This window comes from Rhagoletis zephyria, unplaced genomic scaffold, assembly GCF_001687245.7.
Source record: "Rhagoletis zephyria isolate East Lansing unplaced genomic scaffold, Rhagoletis_zephyria_1.1 Rzeph_scaffold_00562, whole genome shotgun sequence".
Lineage (NCBI taxonomy): Eukaryota > Metazoa > Arthropoda > Insecta > Diptera > Tephritidae > Rhagoletis > Rhagoletis zephyria.
In genome coordinates, this window is record NW_016157646.1 from 211,511 (window position 1) to 230,778 (window position 19,268).

General features: G+C 36.3%; 1 protein-coding gene across 5 annotated transcripts in view; it reads left to right on the forward strand.

Moving 5' to 3' along the window:
- The window catches only part of LOC108360372 (very low-density lipoprotein receptor-like), a 227,949-nt gene extending 209,175 nt beyond the window's left edge, over positions 1-18,774 (forward strand). For all 5 annotated transcript variants that reach the window (XM_017612630.1, XM_017612625.1, XM_017612626.1 and 2 more), the window contains 3 exons: positions 13,237-13,507; positions 13,587-13,809; positions 18,438-18,774. In XM_017612630.1, coding sequence (XP_017468119.1) covers positions 13,237-13,507; positions 13,587-13,809; positions 18,438-18,774 — 831 coding nt within the window. The remainder of the gene's footprint in view (positions 1-13,236; positions 13,508-13,586; positions 13,810-18,437) is intronic.
- Positions 18,775-19,268: the final 494 nt, after the last annotated feature.

Here is a 19,268-nt window from a genome sequence, read left to right on the forward strand (position 1 = left end):
AGGCTTTCGGGCCAAAATAAACGGGAAATGATGGCTAAGATAGTAAAAAGTCTTTCGTAAGACATGTGAAAAGCTGATGCCAAGACGGTTCGACAGACTTTTTTACCATAATTTTCCTTTCTGTTATGTTAAATGTTAGATTTCATTGCCTTTTTTTGTTTTATTTTTACAAGCTTTTGTCTGTAATCAAATCTCGTAGTAAATTTCTAACCAAATTCCCGAAGAGCTAAGGACTTTAAACTCCAAACTCAGCTCTAAACCCGATGACAATGCAATACATATGAAAGACGAATTAATCCGCTAGGCGGCGCAGCTGTCGAGATATTTGAAAACCCCGTATTTATGGTCCGATATGGTTCATACTTGGAATACATATCACTTATAAGGAAAGCAATAACTCCACAAATATTTTGCCCGATAGGTGGCGCAAGAGTCGAGATATTTGAAAATCCGTATATATAGTCCGATATGTTTCATATTTAGAACATATCGCACACCTAGATCTAAAGTGCGATCAGCAATAAAAATTTGGGCATTTTTTCGCATAAATCAATTAATAGGACTTACATCCAATTAATGGGAATATTTTTTTCTTCATGATTATATACATTAACTATATTACCAGATTAGTATGGGACCACCTCTGAGACACTACCTTTCCGATGCAAAAATTATCGAAATCGGTTGACGTGGTCCAAAGTTATGCGGTAACATAGTTACATAAAAAAAAAAAAAAAGATTCCGACGAACTGATAACCTCCTCCTTTTTTGGAAGTCGGTTAAAAAAAGATACATTTACAAAATATTTCGCTGTTAGGTGGTACGATATTAGATTTTTTATTATTTTTTTCTTACCACTAAGCTCGTCTTAAAACAACTTTTTTAAACGCATATTTTCTACTTTATAATTTTTATTTCTTAAACTTCATTTTCTTTTTGGTTTCAGATTGTATTGTTTTAAAAAGGAAAATAATATATGTATATATTTTTTTGATTCATTTGCTTTTTAGGGCCTTTTTTATTTTATTTTTTTTTTTTAATTTAATATTATTCTATTTTGATTTAACTTTTGTTTTTAATTTTTAGCTGCTTAAAAAAAATACTTTTTAATTTCTGTGTTGGTGTTGGTTGTTTTTTTCGACAGGGCGGTAAGATGATTTATTTTGGAACAAATTTCCGTCATCCTTTGTCAAGTTTTGTTTGCAGACAAATTCGTTCCAAAATAAATCATCTTTTTTAATTTCCTTTAATTTTTAGAAATATTTTTGTTAAATTTGGATTTTTCTAATTTAATTTTCTTTGATTTATTGTTTTTTTTTTTTAACATATATTCTCAAGATAGTTTCCAGAAATAACAATTATCGTACGAAATACTTTTGTCTTTTGAAAGAGTTAAAAAAGACTTAAAGAAGAAACACAAATGGCCTTATTCATAAAAAATAAAGTAGCTTTAAAAAAGGTTTATAAAGTGAAAGATGTATGAAAACGAATTGCTCTGTTAAAGTAATTCAGCTACTCTGACCACATTAACTCGGATCTGTACTTGTAAAATTTTCTCTATACTCCGGAGATTACGACTTGTAATTAAGAGCTCTTTACCAAAAAAGGAAATATAAAAAATGAGTGCACCTGGGCCACACTACAGAAGATGAACTTCTCTTGGTTCATTTATAGTTCCATTCATATTGCATACGTTTTAATAAAGCTCACTCTTTGTCTTCGTATTCGTTTTCATTAATGCATTAATTTTCTTCTGGTTCGCCTTCACATTCCTATTTGTACTCGTATTCGCTTTCATATATGTACGTCTTCGTATTCGTCTTGGGCTTAGTATTCGCCTTCGTCGTTAGATTCCCTTTCGTATTCGAATTCGTCTGCGTATTCGTGTTTATATTCGTCTTTCCATTTGCATTCGCCTTCGTATTCGTTGTCGTATACAATTTGGCATTCGTCATAGTGTACGTATTCATCTTTACTTTCACCGTAGATCCAAATTTTATTTTTGTGCCTATCTTGACAGTCAGTTGTTAACCCATTTGCCTTTTAAAATTCTGTTTGTTTATTTTGTTCTGAACTGCTTATTTGATAATAAAAATATTTAAAAAAAAAAATCCAAATACCTGCATTTATTAGAGACTACTCACTTAAAGATAAAATGAAAAACTATAAATGAAAAACATTACGAAAACTTCAGCTCCAATCCAATATTGGTTTCTCATTGGCAACAAATCTATCCACTCGCTTATTGTAAAAGTTTACAAAAGCAAACCAATTTCTACCCAAGAGCTCATTAAAACCCAATCTCAATTTCTTTTAGTAAAAGTAGAAAGGATGTTAATATATTTTTTGTAGTGGTATGCTACATATGCAATAAGTATATAGTTATGTGTGCTTGTAAACAACTGACCATACTGCGGTACAATAAAATGTACTTTGGAGTGCCCCTGAGACACGATAAGTGCAAGTAAAATAAATACAAATGTTTTGCAATACATAAAAGTACCAGTACAAACATAAATATCGAGTAAGTAAAATAATCATACATATTTTATGATGTGGACATGCGGTGATGGGAGGTCAAAGCAACTTAAAATTTATGGCTTCCCATGTTGCAAAATGAGAATATGTAGTAATGGAGCTTTTAACGAATGTGATAGGTCTTCCTCACCACCAAATCCCGAAAGAAGCATGAAAAGTTGTGCCTGCATACGGAACAGGATCTCCTTAGATCAAAGCAAGCTGCCCCCTAAAGGTCATTAAATCTCCAAGGAAAGTTATTTGATGGCGCAACAAGATCACTAAGTTTCAAGAAAGGGCTAGGAAACTCTCCAAAAGGACTAAAATAATTGAAGAAATAAAATTAAAACCATTTTAGAAGTAGAACTAAGAGACAGCAAGCAACTTGTAACCGATCTCCGATGCCGTTCTCAAAACGGTGTCCTGATCTCTATGATCTTCAAATTTAAAGACGCAGTTGTAACGAAGTTATCCTTAATAGCGCCCTAGAGGATAGAATCCATTTAAAGGACGGTTCAATAGCATAAGTCGCCGATCAGGGAAGGATACCAACTTTGGTATACTGATGCATCCAAATTCGGTTAAGGGTATACGGGGGCGGAAAAATTAACCAATTGGTATCTATGTATGTGATCGCCGTCTTAGAAAAACTAACTAGGCCAGATCCCATTAATACCAAGTCGGAGAGCCAACCAGCGATAATAGCTTTGACCTCACGTAAAATGGTAGTAGACAGTTGCGAAAGTGGACTGAACAATCAGGGAAACCGTAACAAGGTACCCTTTTGGTGATTTACAGGTCATGGCGACTGTGATCTTAACGGCGCACAGTGCGGCCTAAATTCAAAAGTGGGGCCAAAATTAAAAAAAAGAGTTTCCAGATAGAATTTTTTTCATCAATAAGTTGGCTAAAGGGATACTCTACGGAACGAAAAACGTTCACAGTAATGACCTGTACCCCAATGTGGTCTTCGCCCAAGTGCAACATTATGGAATATTCAAAGGGAAAAGTTATAAACGTGCAAAAGTACTTTGGGTAAAGGAAATCCAACAAAATCAAATTGAGTCTACGTCTGAAGGCTAGTAAAATGCGTAAGAAATATTGGGAATATCAACACTGTAACAGAAATTTTTTAGAAGTAGAATTGAAGGGCGTTTCCAACTTTTACAAGATAAATTAAAAAATTTTAATACAAGTTTCAATCGAAATAGTAATAGTTTCGAAGAAGGCTACCAGCTCTGAAATTTAATACAAATAAAAGTTCAGAAACAAAATTTTTTGCCGATTATTTCTGTTTCTGTCGCCTAGAAGACATAGGTTCACAATCTACAAACAACTATTTTGTAACTGATATAAACATAACAGAGAATGAGTATCACAGTTCCACAATTATACAATTGCGTCTTAGCAATTATTTTTACTGTTGCGTCCAGTGCCATATTTCTGCCATAAATTTCAACATCTTTTTCCCCAATTTAATTGTCCTCGCACACTTTTTGATCAACCTACGCAAAACAAAAAAAAAAGTATTCTTTTTACGAAATGTGTTAATATACAGTATTGGCCAATACAATAGCACCCCCATTTCAAAGTCATTTTGTTTGCCACTCATGTTTATTTATTTATTTTTAAGAGTTTTCAATTAAAATACAGTTCATTCTCTGACAAAACTCACATAAACTTAAGTTTAAAACTTTTTAAAAGTCCGCAAAAAAGTGCAACAAATTTTCACCCAAATTTCAAACTTTTTTCTCAGAAGCGGTAGAATTTTTTTTGAATACGCAGTTTTATAGCCCATTGGATTTTAGTCTAATAATGTGCAGGTTTCAAGTGGCTAAAAATTACCGATGATTTTTTAAATTTTTTATTCGCCGAGGATGTTGCGGGTTTCTGCCATATAAAAATAAATTGTGTTTAGTCGTTATATGGAAGCAAATGAGACAAATAAAATTCTAAAAAATCAACGGTAATCTTTAGCGACTTGAAACTTGCACATTATTGGACTAAAATTGAATGCGCTATAAAACTGTGTACTCAAATAAATAATATANAAGGGATGCAAAAACCAACCACCAAAGAGTCTCATTCTTTCACTGCTACTCTGGAGAAGCTCACCAATTAAACAACAACAAAATGCGAACAAGAAAAGAAACACGAATAAAATTAAACTTTCCTATGACTTTTTACTTTGAAAGTGCTGCGCACAAACCGCAAATGAGTTGGTCGTGTTACAGTGTACACAGAGCTATGTTGTTGTTATTTGCTGTTGTTGCCATTAGCCATGTACACAGGCATTGTTTTGCACTTCGGCGTGTAACTTTTCGAAAAGCAAAAAGCACTGAGCGCATACACAAACAATAACAGTGGAAAAAAATAAAAACTAAAAACAAAAACCAGTGAATGTTAGCGCAACTCTATTGCAATTTTGTGCTTTTAAAATAACACACAAGGCAAAAGGATTAACAACAAGGAAGTAGTAGTATAAACTCACAGTAGCGTCAGCTGCCAGTGGCCAGCAGTCAGCATTTAGTAGCTCTGCTTCGGTTCGTCCCTTTGGCGCCCCACACCCACGCAAAGTTTTATTTATTGTGTGCAATTAATCTCCAGCGCATTTTCCAGCAATCAAACATACACAAGCGCCGCAAATCGAGCGGCAGGGACGCGACGTCCAGCTAAGCTGTATCTATGTACTATAAAAGTTCGAGCAGCCGGCTGTAGGGTCGAACAAATCGGACAACTAGCCCCCTCGTTGAGTACATGCTTGTGCGAAGGATACATGTTTACGCTGCGGTTGAAGTAGCTTGCCAGCAATGTTTTTAATGCGGCAGGAGCCTGCTGGTTGTTGTTGTTGTTGCCCTTAGTATTATCGCCGTTTGAGTAGCTTCTTGTCGATTTTTGTTTTTCAGCTTCAGCTCTGCCCTGCATCTTTGTGTAGCTTGTGCATTGCCAAGTTTAATACGCTTTCTCGTATTCATTCTACAAATTGCTGATAGCGCGGATTATTGGCGTATTTTGTTGGCATCGCTGCACCTTAATTTGCACCCGGCCACACTCTGTCATCTGTTCTACCCTTTTGCTTTGGGCTTTGGGACCTGCTCGCTCTCATGGTAATGGGTTAACTCTATGCTTGCAGCATTGAACTTCTGCTTCTTCTTCCTCTGCGTTAGTACCTATGTACCAGCACTCTAAAGCATTCCATTGGTTCCCTCCGGCAACTTCATTGTAATGGAAAAAGTTTTTTGCACTTTTGCTGTTGCGGATTTTCCACTTCTACACTTTAGCGGCAACCAAAGCACTTTTGTTTTGCTTAATTTCTCTTCATTCACTTAGGTTTTTTTTTTGTAAATTTTAAGTTTTTTGGTTTTACTTCCCTTCACTTCTTTTTCCGTTGATTTTTTTCTTATTTTTCGAAATCTTTTTTTCTTGTTCGAACTTCGCGCGGCATTCGGTGTTGTTTATTAAAACGCACCGCTGGTTTTTACGACAGCTGCTATTTTTCCGTGCTTTGCTTCCCCGCTTCTACTTCGCTCCTTCATTCCCAGTTCACTAATCCAGCCAACTATTTCACTCCTTCTGTCAGCGTTCCACTTCTTTTTCAATCTCTGGCTGCTCTCTGTCAGTTTGCAACACTTTTGTTCTTATGGCAACTGCTTTGCATCCAATTCCCAAATCGCGGCTGTTGCGGCTTAGGTCTGTGCTGCATGTCGCGTTTGCATTCCTTGAAGTATCAGTTGCAGCCAGTTTTTGTGTAGCACAAAAGTCTGTTTAAGTCTGGGATGCTTCAATTTGCCGTCTGCAAAGTTTTATTTCAGCATCAGTGGGCGAAAACTCAAATAATTTACTAGTTCACTAAGTGCCTTGCCGCCTAAAAGTAGTCTAGAAAAATGTATGTACTTCAAAAAGCAAATTCTTGTTTTCAGTTTTGTTGCTGCACACGAACAGACGTATTTCCACAAGTTTTCGCACAGATCTAGGCTATGTTCTAAGATATAGGGTACTTTTTAGAAAGGGTTGCCACCTTTTTTTCAAGAGCTAAAATCAATAAATCTATATACATACGTTTCTTTAAAGTTTTTTGCCGGCAAAAAAAGTTTTGTTTTATAACGTAAGGTTTAAAACAGTACTTATGAGAGCTAAATTAAGGAAATTTTAATTTGAATTAACGTCGGTGTATTTTACCTCGAAATTTTTTCCGGATGTTTCTTAAAATGCAACCGATTTTGATATGGCAGTCAAAGTTAACAGATTTCTGAAAGTTGTCGTGAATCGAGAACACTATCTACAATAACCCTTTGAAGAAAAGATAACGTCGTTAATGGTGGATTAACTTTAAAATAATTGTATCTGCACAGAAATGTTTTTCTTAAACCAAAGCATAGAAAACATATTCTTATTATCAAGAAAATCTAAGAAAATATACATACCTAATTTCAAAATACACAAGAAAATATTTTTTTTATTTAGTCTTGATGTATACTAAAATAAATAAGTAGCCGTTTCCTTAAATCAAGAAAATTTTTTCTTGAAAATTATTTAATAAATAAATTAATTAATAAATTTTACTTCATCCCCCGTGAAAGGAATAAGTGTATCAAATTGCTGCGCTCCAACAGTCGCAATGGCCGGCAGAGCACAGCTCTATTTCAAATGTATTTGAGTATTTAAGTTTTTTTCCATATGAAGTTTATTTTCCAGTTTGTAATTTATATTTGAATTGCAATAATTGACTTACTTTACTTTAACCACCTCCAAGCGGACGCCACATCCGGTATTTGTCATGAAAGTAATTAACTACGGCATATATGTGCATTAGACTGCACCACTCCCCTTACAAAAAAAAATCGGTACTGTTTTTCCATATTAAATATTTCGGAAAAATATTTAGATTTACGTGAGCTGGACCGATTTGAAAATACCTCTAAAAATGGAGTTTTCTTATGAATGAAAATAGTTTCTTAAAGATGGCTTTTGAAAAAATACACTCAAATGACACAATTGTTTAAGCTTACGAAATTTGCACAAAGATAGTTTTAAGGAATTTAAACAAATTTTGAACGGGATCATAATAATGAGATTTTTGATGCTGTTTTTTAACTTTTTTTCAAATATTGGTATAGGAAAAACTTGAATAACTGAACCTAAACTCTTCCGGTTTAGACTTGGGAGGTATCATTGGAACGGTATATTCTCACCCTTTTTTTATTTTGTTGCTAATTTGAAAGAGAAAGGTAGGATGAACGTACGTCATTCGAAGTTGAATTAAGATGTGTTGGTATTTGAAAAAATAAATAAATAAAATAAAAATTGGGACACAAATGACTTTTTGCACAGAAATAAAACAGTGGGAAAATACCATTCTACTGAGATCCCCTAAGTCTCAATCGGACAAGTTTTGGCATTTTTATTCAAGTTTTTCGTAAATCAATAAAAAAACAGCATCAAAAATCTCATTATTACGATTCCGTTGAAAAGTTTTTTAAATATTTGTATGCAGATTTTTTAAGCTTAATCTGTTTTGTCATCTGTGGGAGCCTTTTTCAGAAAGTTCTTTAAGAAACTATTTTTATTCATAAAAACTCGGAACGGCCATTATTGTAGCAATAAGACTCAAAGAAACCAGTTCATGGATCGAATGAAAAAGGTTTCAATTATGAAATTAAAATACCAAGTAGAGCATTATCTTAGTTTCACGTTGGAGAAACTTCATTTGAATTTGATTTAAAGTTAAGATAAAAATGGTAACCGAGTTGGAAATGAGACAAATTATGTTGCACGGGTACAAAAAAAGCGTCGTCTGCCATTTATCAAGAGACATGATAGTAGACCACTGTCACTATGCCAAGGACACATTGCAGTGGTATAATGCAAGTAACATCAACTTTGTACCACGAGACTGCAATCCACCTAATAGCTCATCCTATTAAAAAGTATTAAAACATATTGAAAAGTTCAAAACAAAGTGGTTGTGGGCATCGCGTAAAGTCGATAATGTACGCAGATAATGTAGAATAGGGCTGCAGACGTCCTGGTTTTCTAGGATTTGTCCTGGTTTTAGAAATTTGTCCTGGTGTCCTGGTCCACACCTAAATTGTCCTGGTTTTTTTTAATGAAGGTCAATGCTTACGCCAATTTAATTTTTGGCAGGTAGTGGCTAAGAATTCGCGTTGATTTTTGACAATTTTCTTTTGCTGGCGGTGTCACATATTCTTTTCCATACAAAGTGTTTACGTGTCGATTTTCAAATTTAGTTTGATCTTTTTCTATAAAAATATTTTCCAAGCTTTAGCCAACACCATATACATAAATCAGAGTTTTAAACTTTATACAATTACATAATTATATAATGTTGGGTTGAGGATTATGGCAGCGTATGCGACGAAAACACCGATCACTTGCATATGGGTCAAATAATATCTATAATTTTAACATTTTAATTACATCTAAACTTCAAAGTATTAAAATAAAATAAATGTTTTTTAAAGGATTCTAGTTTCTTTCTGGTAATAATTTCTACTAGTTCAATCAGCCACCGACGGAGAGCCCACCCGTACCTGCCGTCCGTATCTACACATGAAAGTGCGGTTAATAAAGAGAGAGAAGCTACGACAACGTCACTATCATACGGTGAGTGTCAGCTGCCACGGTCCACGGTTTTACGTCGGAGGATGGTTGAGCTCTAAGTGTCGCAGTTTTGGTGATGTTTACCCTTATTAAGATATGTTTGCCATTTAGGAGGGCAGCACGAAATCTTGATCACAGACTTAGCGAGAACAAACGAGAGTTGGTCTTCTGTGGCAGTCAGATAGCTCACACTGACACATAGAGAATGCAAATTCCCTTACTGAATGCCATACATCTCTGAGCGAGATAAACCAGGCTTGTAGAGTATAGAAATTAATAACGGGTGATTTTTTTGAGGTTAGGATTTTCATGCATTAGTATNCGCTGTGCGCCATTACTTGGCGGCAACTACCACCACAACGCCACTACCTCACCACACGCGCCACAAGCTAACGTGCTCTTTACTACCAAGTCGAGCTATTCTTACCAAAACTATTTTGCATCATTTCAGTAATTTCGCTAACACCCCTACTTCATTTTTTTTTCTCTTCCTTCTCCACCTCCCCCTTCTCTTCCGCGCATCATCTTCTCTCAACCAACGGCATTTTCCTTTGTTTGGTCTGAATATTCAAAGTATGCTCGTAAATTGTTATCCTCAGTGGCATGCCGCTTTTGCAATCTCCTAAAAGACCTTTCCGTGTTGTTGTTGTTTTTATTAATGTGTCTATTGTAGTAGCGTACGATCTTTGCATTGTCATTTTTGTGTACAACAGCGGAAAATCTTGCTATGATCTTCATTCATCGCTTCAATGCTGCGACTTGCGTAGCCGGAAATTGAGTGGTTAGATACTCGTAGGTATGTATGTATGTTGATGGCTACGGAAAATGGGTTGCATGGGTGGCCGTTTATTTGAAAAGTACATAGCGCTAAGCTCACTGGTTTTTGTTGTTTCGAAAGTTTTCTGTTACAATTTCCTAAATTTGCTTACTAGCAAAGAGCCAATGGGGTGCGTGAGCGACCTGTTAATTATTTTTTTTTTTTTGTACTGGGTTCTGCGAATATTTTACAAAATTTTGAAATAGTTAACTTAAGAACTTAACAAAATTTTCTTGTTTAATCTCAAGAAAAACGAAAAATTCATATAACATGACGTTCAAGAAATGGAAGAGAAATATTCTACTATAAAAATGGCAGTCAAAGTCAAAGTAAATTTTTAAACAACAAAAATAACGAAAACCGTACTTCATCAAATTTTTCTTGAGGAAGCTGCGTACATAGCTAAAGAACTTTCTAATAAAAAGTGCTGCGTAAAAGCTTGTCAACCCGAGTACGTGGAATTTCACATCGGAACTGGTTTGGCCATAGAAAAATGCTTATGGTTTTGGTTAATTCGCCAATTTCCTTTAAAATATCACTATTCGGAAGTGATAAAGGCATATTTGTATCGATAGTCATATCATACCAGAATACCAGACGTTTTTATCATCGATACCGCTGAATCCGGTAGCCCAGGAATGAGTGATTTTGACGTTGCTCAGTGGATCTAGCTCTATTAGATCCCAGATTTTTTAGTACAGATTGGCTGTCGACAAAGGTAGAGAACTTTTCTGATATAGTAGTTTTATTCTCTTTCGACAAACTACCTCCTCTATGGCAAGAAGATCTACTCGGAAACCAATGCAGCTGTCAGTCATGAATACCTGATCCATAGCTTCTCCGATTAAGCGCCAGCCTAGTTTCCTTTCTCCTTCTATAGTCAGTATTTTCACACAAGTTAGCTTTAATTTCGTTATCGCGCTCAGCTCTTAGTATCACACATGATCGCTGTATGTTCATGGTTATTTTGCTTTCGGTGTTTTTATTCCCATGATCTAAGAGCCAATTTTAAAGCGGTACCAATTACCAGTACTTTTGGCAGATCGAAAGATCGGTGCTTCAGACGTATGGATGCATTCGCGTTTCTGCATTATTCTTACCTGATTGTTGTTGTTGTAGTAGCACTACTAAGCGCCGCACATTTAGGTTTAAGCATCAGTAATTGTCGTCGAGCTCAACTAACGGTAGGCCAAAGAAACGAGCAGTTTCAACAGGGTCAGCGCAAGGGGAGAGGGCTGTTAGTTAAATGAGATTGATCTGGCATGTGATTAGGTGGTAGGTGTCGTGCGGGGAGTTTCCACATGCCAGACACTCAATGGGGATATTAGGGCGCGACTCCGTACAGGTAGCTGTTGAGGCGGCTACAGTATCCAGACTGTAACTGGGCCACGAAAGCCAGTTCTACGTACCGGAATGACTCGGGTTTTATCTGACCACTGTTGTTTCAGTGACCTAACCCCTTTTAGATCTACGAACCCCATCTATATGGTTATCTCATTGTTAGGTCAGGTTAGGTTATACGGGCAGCTCTAATAAGACTTCGCCCGGAGGTCGCATTAGCATCTCAAGGGATGGTTTCACATACCTATCCTTACATTTCTTTAAACCATACTGCTTTTCTTTAGAATCCCAGCAGACCCTCCTAAACAGTCTTCCGTAAGCTGTCCAAGCTCTCGAATAAGTAGTACCCTAGAAATTTGAGGCGTTTTGGCTCTGAGAGTCTTAGTAAACATGGTGTTCTTAATTCTTCGAGCACACATTGTAGATGTGCAGGTTAATTCACCAGATTTTGCTTGCTGCTCTGGCTGCCTCCTCAAGTTATGAAGATAGGAACCGCAGGGAAGGTTTTACGGTCGAAACCGTGTCCCTTAATCCTATCAAAGATCCCTTTCAAGCATACTAATTTTCCGGAATAAGTGCACTGTATGCCGAGACTTAATAAAGGTCTATTATGTGTAGGGATCTTCGACATTCTTAAATGCATATCGAGTTAGTCGTTACCGTCTCTTGAGCTTAGGTGCCAGCTTGGCTGTACATACCAAAGACAAAGACAAGATGGAGCTAGGTCGATCATGCATACCAGTTTTTCCACCATGTCCACCGCTTCCATATTACTCGGTACGAAATCGAATCGATATTTTCGGTTTTTACCGAAAGTATACCGACCACATGTAATTCAATTGGCACTCTCACATTAGTGTCGCAGACATGAAATCGGAGCGGATTCATTTCGGCATACCGTACTGTAAGTAAAATCGGAAAATTTACTGCACAAATTCTTACGCGTACAAAAACAAGCAGAAAAAAATAAGAGGTAAATAAATAAATATAAATATAATAAGCTATAACGTCTTTGTCTTCACCAGCGGACAATTTTATTTAATGATTTATGAAATTTAAAAATTTAATCTCGTGCGTTGCAGCTTTTTTTAATTTTTGCCTACAAATTACATACCGAAAGTATTCTGACAAGTACGCAGATGAGCGCAAAGCGGAATCGTTTCGGTAAGCCGAAAATACTTAGGAAAAAATGTCGACCGAGTAGTGTTATAAGGCGCTTATTTAAAAAACTATTAAGCTTTTAAGAATCTGTACAAATAAGTTATAATTTTTATTTTTTTCAAACATTATACTTTTAAAAACTAAAAAAAAAATTGTTTGGCGTAATTTTGCAGGATTGTTTTTTTTTTAGGAAATCTATATATAACTGTTGAAAAGCTACTTAGAACATCTTTTTTTTCCCCCGTTTTGCGTCACACCTTATGTCAACTTCACAGACATAGGGACCTATAGTTGTATAAGAAGCTGTTCCAAATGTCAGGTCGTAGGTTTGCAATTGCGTGGCGGAGAGCGACCACTATTAGCAAAATCTTTTTGATTTTTGATGTTAATCGGAAACTGGGCTCGATCCCAGGCGCCTGATAGGGCGCACTTCTAATCACTACACCTCAGCTGCCGCCAAAAAGTATGCATCATGTAATTGCCATCCATCAAAGGAGTAAAAATTTATTGAAACTAACGGGTTTCGGGTATAAAATATTTACAAAAATGTAAATATGTATGTATGTCGAAATATTTTGCATTTTAATGTCAAATATTTTATTCAAATTTATCAACACTAAACATATTCCGGTTAATGGTGGAATTAATTTTAATTTAATTTAATTTTTCCAAACAATAAAGTCTCTATGTCAATTTAAGTTTATTTGTATATTAAAATGATGAATTTACTACTAAACTCTTTTAACCATCCTCTTGTTCTATTTTGGTTGATCTTTCAGCAATCTTGCCCCAAGAACGCCACACATACCATAACGCCGTGCCTGTCGCACGAATTTCAATGCAGTGACCGTATTACCTGCCTACATCACAGCTGGCTGTGTGACGGCGAAAAGGATTGTCCCAATGGCGACGATGAACTGCAAGAAAATTGCCGAAACACCACATGTCGACCGGATCAGTTCCAGTGCGGCGATCGCACCTGCATAGCCGGCCACTTGACGTGCAACGGCGAAGCTGATTGCCCGGATCGAAGCGATGAATTGAAGTGTGGTAAGTTCAAGGATATCAAGCTCTGTTTTTCGTTCGATATGAACTTATGTTAATCATTTGAATGTTATTTTATATTTAGGCATCTCTAAAATCACCAAATGCAATGCGACCACACAATTCGATTGCGGCGGCGGTCAGTGTATAGCTTTATCAAAGGTTTGTGATCGCAAAAAAGATTGTCCGGATGGCGAAGATGAGCCGGCGGGCAAGTGTTCGGTGAACGAATGCGCTGTGAATAATGGCGGTTGTATGCACAAATGCATCAATCAACCGATTGGGTACCGCTGCGAGTGTAACTCTGGGTAAGTTGAAAAATGTATAATTTTTATTTACACATAATCAAAATTCACTTACTGACAAACATACATACATAGATATTTGTTTCAGAAATTGTTGGTGTAGGTCATGGTGGAATTATACCAGGTGAAGTAATTAGATTGAGAAGAAAGATTTTGACACTGCCATTTTTAAAAATTTCCCTATAAAACTTGACAAGAAGGCAGCCGAATGTGAGAAAATAAAGCGAGAAAGCACCTTTATTACCTCACCTGTTTATTCCGCCATGGGTCTAAGTTTAATTTTTGTGATTTTTTTATTTTCCCAGATTGATTTAAAAAAAACGTTAATATTTCTAATCTATATATATATATATATTATATATATTATGATATTATATTATATATTATCATATTATATTACTTGTATTTTACATTAGGGTGGAGTGTAAAAAATAAATTTTTCGATTTCGAAATTGTTGAAATTTTTTTGCACTTTTTTACACTAAAATTCTATTTAGAAGATGTATAAAAATTTAGAGTTTTTTCGGAATCTGAAGGCTTTTGGGGCGACCGTAAATAAACGAGGTTTTCACTCCACCCTAATATAGGGTCTTTGAGCATTTGCCACATATATACTCATTTACCTACACCCACATTATTTCAGAGCCAGTTGTTTAGTCTGTTTCGTTAACCAGTGTAACCACCAGTACACTGTAACCAGTTACCAGTTAACCAGGTAACCAGTTAACCAGTGGTTCCTCGTCTAAATTTAATTTTCAAATTTTTTTGGTGAAATCCTTATCACGAATCGTGTGTGTAAGTAAGGCAAATCCTGTATAGTTAGACTTAGCCATTTAGTTAATAGACCGATCAAAGAGCACTGCTACCTAGAAGATATTGTGTATGCTTTTGATAAGTCCCTTTCTCTGACAGCCTGGTATCTGGTAGACGAGTTCCTATCAGTAAGGGGTTCAACTACCGATAAGTTCACGCATAAATTTTGGTCGTCTCTTCATCGTCAAGACAGAAACGGCATTCCCTCTCCGCGGTCGTCGGATGCATGCGATAGCTCAAAAGGGTTTATCCAGTTATGAGAGCAATCTTATACTGGCTTCCTTCAAAGGATATATTCTGATTTTATCGAAAGGATAGGCAAAGAACCTGGCCTGTTTAAGAACCCCTACCGCTACACAGTATTACTGCATTCTGAGTTAACGCAGTCGTTAATTGCAAAGCTCAAAGAAAACTTTCTCCCACCAGCTCATGCGCGATCTTTTTAATATCGTTCCCGTAGTGACCTTGTTCCAGCACAGTGTTACGATGCTTCTCGCTGCCAACAGTTGGAGGCTATTAAAACACTTCTTAACGAGATTGGTAGTGATGAGCCTTTTGAATAGGGCCCTGGTGGCAGCCTTGATGTCCTTAAATATAACTATAGACGCCTCTTTCAAATTCTAGAAGATTTAATTTGGCATAGCTAGAGACTTCTGACAACTCAGCCTGAAAGACGATGGTCCATTTTCCCAGTGTCAGGTTCATAAACATGTGCACCTCTTCTTTCTGCCATCCATACTTGATTCGTCGGTTTACCAGGGCACATAGCTTGGACCAAGGTCAGGAGATTCTTTTATCGAGACCTCTCTGTTACTTTCTGCCAAAACAGTGGCATATTTAAAACCGTACTATATTAACAAAAATACCTATATGTTGCTTATTGTGATATTAGCATTTGCCGGTCTCTCGTTACCGTTGTTGTTTGAACAACAATTTTTAATGAAGTCCATTTCAGAAGCAACTCTGGTGTGCCGGCTGAACAAGTTGTCGAATGGTAGAAATTACTCTACTACCCACCTTATCTTGTCTCGGTCAGAGATGGTCAAAGACCTGCTATGACTACTTATTATATTAAACCTATTTTTTTGGGGTGACAGGAGTCTGTTAATCTTGGTCCAACTAAGAGCGTTAGAAATTTACTTGTAACAAGTTGGTCAGTGTATTGCAATTTCTGTTAACAAATGTGCCAATTTGGCTTCTTAGCAGTCTGATACCATTCGAACGCACTTTTGATAGAATTATATGTAGGCAGAAGGCCTCAGACAAATACTCCACTGACTCGCATTGGTATCTTCGTGATTCCCTATTGGAGATTCAGATAATTTACTTGTAGTTTGTGACATTTGTCTTGTACCTTTCCTATAGCCGCAATTCTGACAGTGACTGTAGACGGAAGGCACACCCCGAAAAAGTGAAAACTGCCCATATACCAGTATACAATTGGAAGATAACAATTATAAATTGAGTCAGCTTTTATTAAAAGACACTGTGCTATCGTGAATTAGTCACTAATTTCCTCTTACACATTTTTTTTAATACGCGATTATTAAACACTTTCAAAAACAATTAAAAACACTATAATCTTTATTCAATGGTTCCAATGGTGGACTCATATTCCATCATTTCGCAATATACAGCTCAATTTGAAACCAAATTTACGCATTCATCCTCACCAACGATTAAATCACGCACAGCAGAACTTTTAATTAAACATTTCCAAATAACCAAAGCTAGGAGGCTGACGTATGATTACATATGTACATACACACACACATATAACGCTGTGTTTGAGTATAAATCACTTTACTTAAGTCAACGTTAATTTTCGCTTCCAAACTGATTGCTATTTGCTCTAATCCTAATCTATGTGAGGATGACGTACAGAAGAGTCAATGAAATTTTGGTTGCGTGTGTGTGCGAGCCTCAGGCTAGCTTGTACGAATATGCTATCTGGCCAGCGTGCTACTCACACTGATACGTATGTTGGGCGCTTGACTGATGCAAGTTAGCCCACACATTAAAGCTTCTACTTATGTATGTATGTCTTTATGAACATATATATGTATGTACTAGGGCGGATCGATTTATTTTTCATAAAATCGCATATGCGGAAAATGCTCTACGTATCATTCTGAGCAACTTCGCTTAAGAAACTATGGGTATGAAACCAATTTCGAGCCAGCGATTTTTAAGGGGAAGCTTCATATCAGGTAAAAAAAAAAAATCCTTGCCTGTGCACACGATAACTCGAGTAAAAATTGAGGCATCATTACGAAACTTGGTATGTTTAGTTCCTTTAAGCGTGGGACAGATAGTATTGAAAATGGGCAAAATCGGACCATAACCACGCCTACCTCCCATATAACGGTAGTTTTCAGAAATACTAAATTATTGATGGTGATTTAGATATGTCGTATTGACTGACTTGGTTCATATGTAGAATCATGATTCACTGGTGGCAAGGTTGCTATTGTTGTTGCTCGGTCGAACACATCAAAAAAGAACTCGGGAATGTGTTCAATGTGTTGATCCTGCATAAAAAATGTCAGCCTATCCGGAATTTTCCCACAGATGTATAGGCTTGCTTTTAAATTACATTTGCATTTCCCGATGAGAAATAAATCATCAGTCCAAATCGCTGGCTCGAAATTGGTTTAAGACCCATACTTTCTTAAGCAAACTTGCTCAGATTGATTCGTAGAGCATTTTCCGCATATCCAATTTTTTCGTTTTTTCGGTCCCCTACAAATCGACCCCCTCTAGTATGTACATATAGGCATGTTTATAGCTGGCAGCTGTTCCCATTCGCATTAATACCTCAAGTCAACCGTAAAGCAATCAATTTCGAAATTCCTACACGTTAAACCAAAGCCAACGTTCACTTTTTCGCATTTCTGTGCATCGAAAGGCTTGCGAATGGCAAACACTTGCTTCCATTGAAGTAGTTCACACTCTCGCATATGTATGGAGATATATGTATGTATCTACCCTGTGGCTGTACAATACACATTTAGCTTTATCTCACACATACCTACACATACATATACAGTGCCGAACAGAAGTATTTGTACAGTGAATTTTTCGCAATATATGCAGTGTTTTTTTATTCTAATTTATTTTCGATCATTTTTCATGAAAATATTGTTCATTATACACCAGAAAATGTAATAATAAAATCTCTAAAATTTGTGCAAAACTCAGGCAAATTTATTAAATTTGCACACTAATTTGCAACTTTTTAATCGGCTTTTTTAGAAAAATTCTAAGTATGCAGGTTTATAGCCCATTCAAATTTAGTACAAAAAAGTGCAAGTTTGAAGTCGCTAGAAAATCGCGTTGATTTTTTGGTAATTTTATTTCATGCAAGTTCTTGCATACAAAGTAGATTCGGCAATTATTTTCTGTATGGAAAAAATTAGCAGCACCTTCCACTAAAAAAAATTGCCAAAAATCAACGCAACTTTATAGCGACTTTAAACTTGCATTTTTTTTTACTAAAATTGAATGGACCATAAAACTGCATACTTAGAAAAATCTTAATAAAAAGTTGCAAATTAGTGTGCAAATTTAATAAGTTTTTCGGAGTTTTGCACAAAGTTTAGAGATTTTGTTATTATGTTTTTTGGTGTATAATGAACAATATTTTTATAAAAAAGTATCGAAAATAAATTAGAATAAGAAACTTTGCATATATTGCGAAAAATTCACTGTACCAATACTTTTGTTCGTCACTGTATGTAAATGTACATATTTGTCCTCTGTGCTTCAGTTGCATTTAACTAAACATTCAACTTCCCACATTCTTCTTTTTTTTCCAGCTACAAACTGACCGATAACAAAACCTGCGTAGACATTAACGAATGCGATGATCCGGGTGCTTGCTCACAAATCTGCATCAATGAAGTTGGTGGCTTCAAGTGTGAATGCGAAGCGGGCTACATGCGGGATCCACGCAATCACACACGCTGCAAGGCGACCGAGGGGCATGCATCCTTGTTGTTGGCGCGACGTCATGACATTAGGAAAATCGCCTTAGACCACATGGAAATGACATCGATTGTGAACAATACAAAATCGGCGACGGCATTGGACTTTGTCTTCCGCACTGGCATGATATTCTGGAGTGATGTGTCCACGCAGAGCATTTACAAGTGAGTATTAAAGTGAAGGGGGTAGAAAAAAATTTAATGTGGAGGGAGAGGATGGTAGGCATGATTCCAACAAAGATTTCCGGAATCAGATTAATACGAGTACTCTAAACTTATGAGTATGTTGTGCAGGCTTAACAAAGTTGCTGACATTTAAAGTAAACATAAAGTTTCAAATGTCGAGATTGTGCGTGCGTCTTCATTTGTATTTGTGCTAACTAGAAGTTCTTAGTGTTCGTATAACCTTTTACGTAAAAATTAAAATAACTGGTAATCCTTATGACCTTTCGAGGTAAGCATTTTTTACACTGGTGACCTCTTAATTTTAACAAAGTCGTTTAGATCTAAATTATTTCTCCGGGTTTTGAAGGCAGAAAATAGGCGGAGGATGTTAAATGGGAAAAACAAGTTCCATCTAGACCAAAAATTCCAATCCCAAGCCATGGATTTTTACAATAGCGGCAACACACCTGTGGACCAGTGAGTAGTTCTGGACACTCT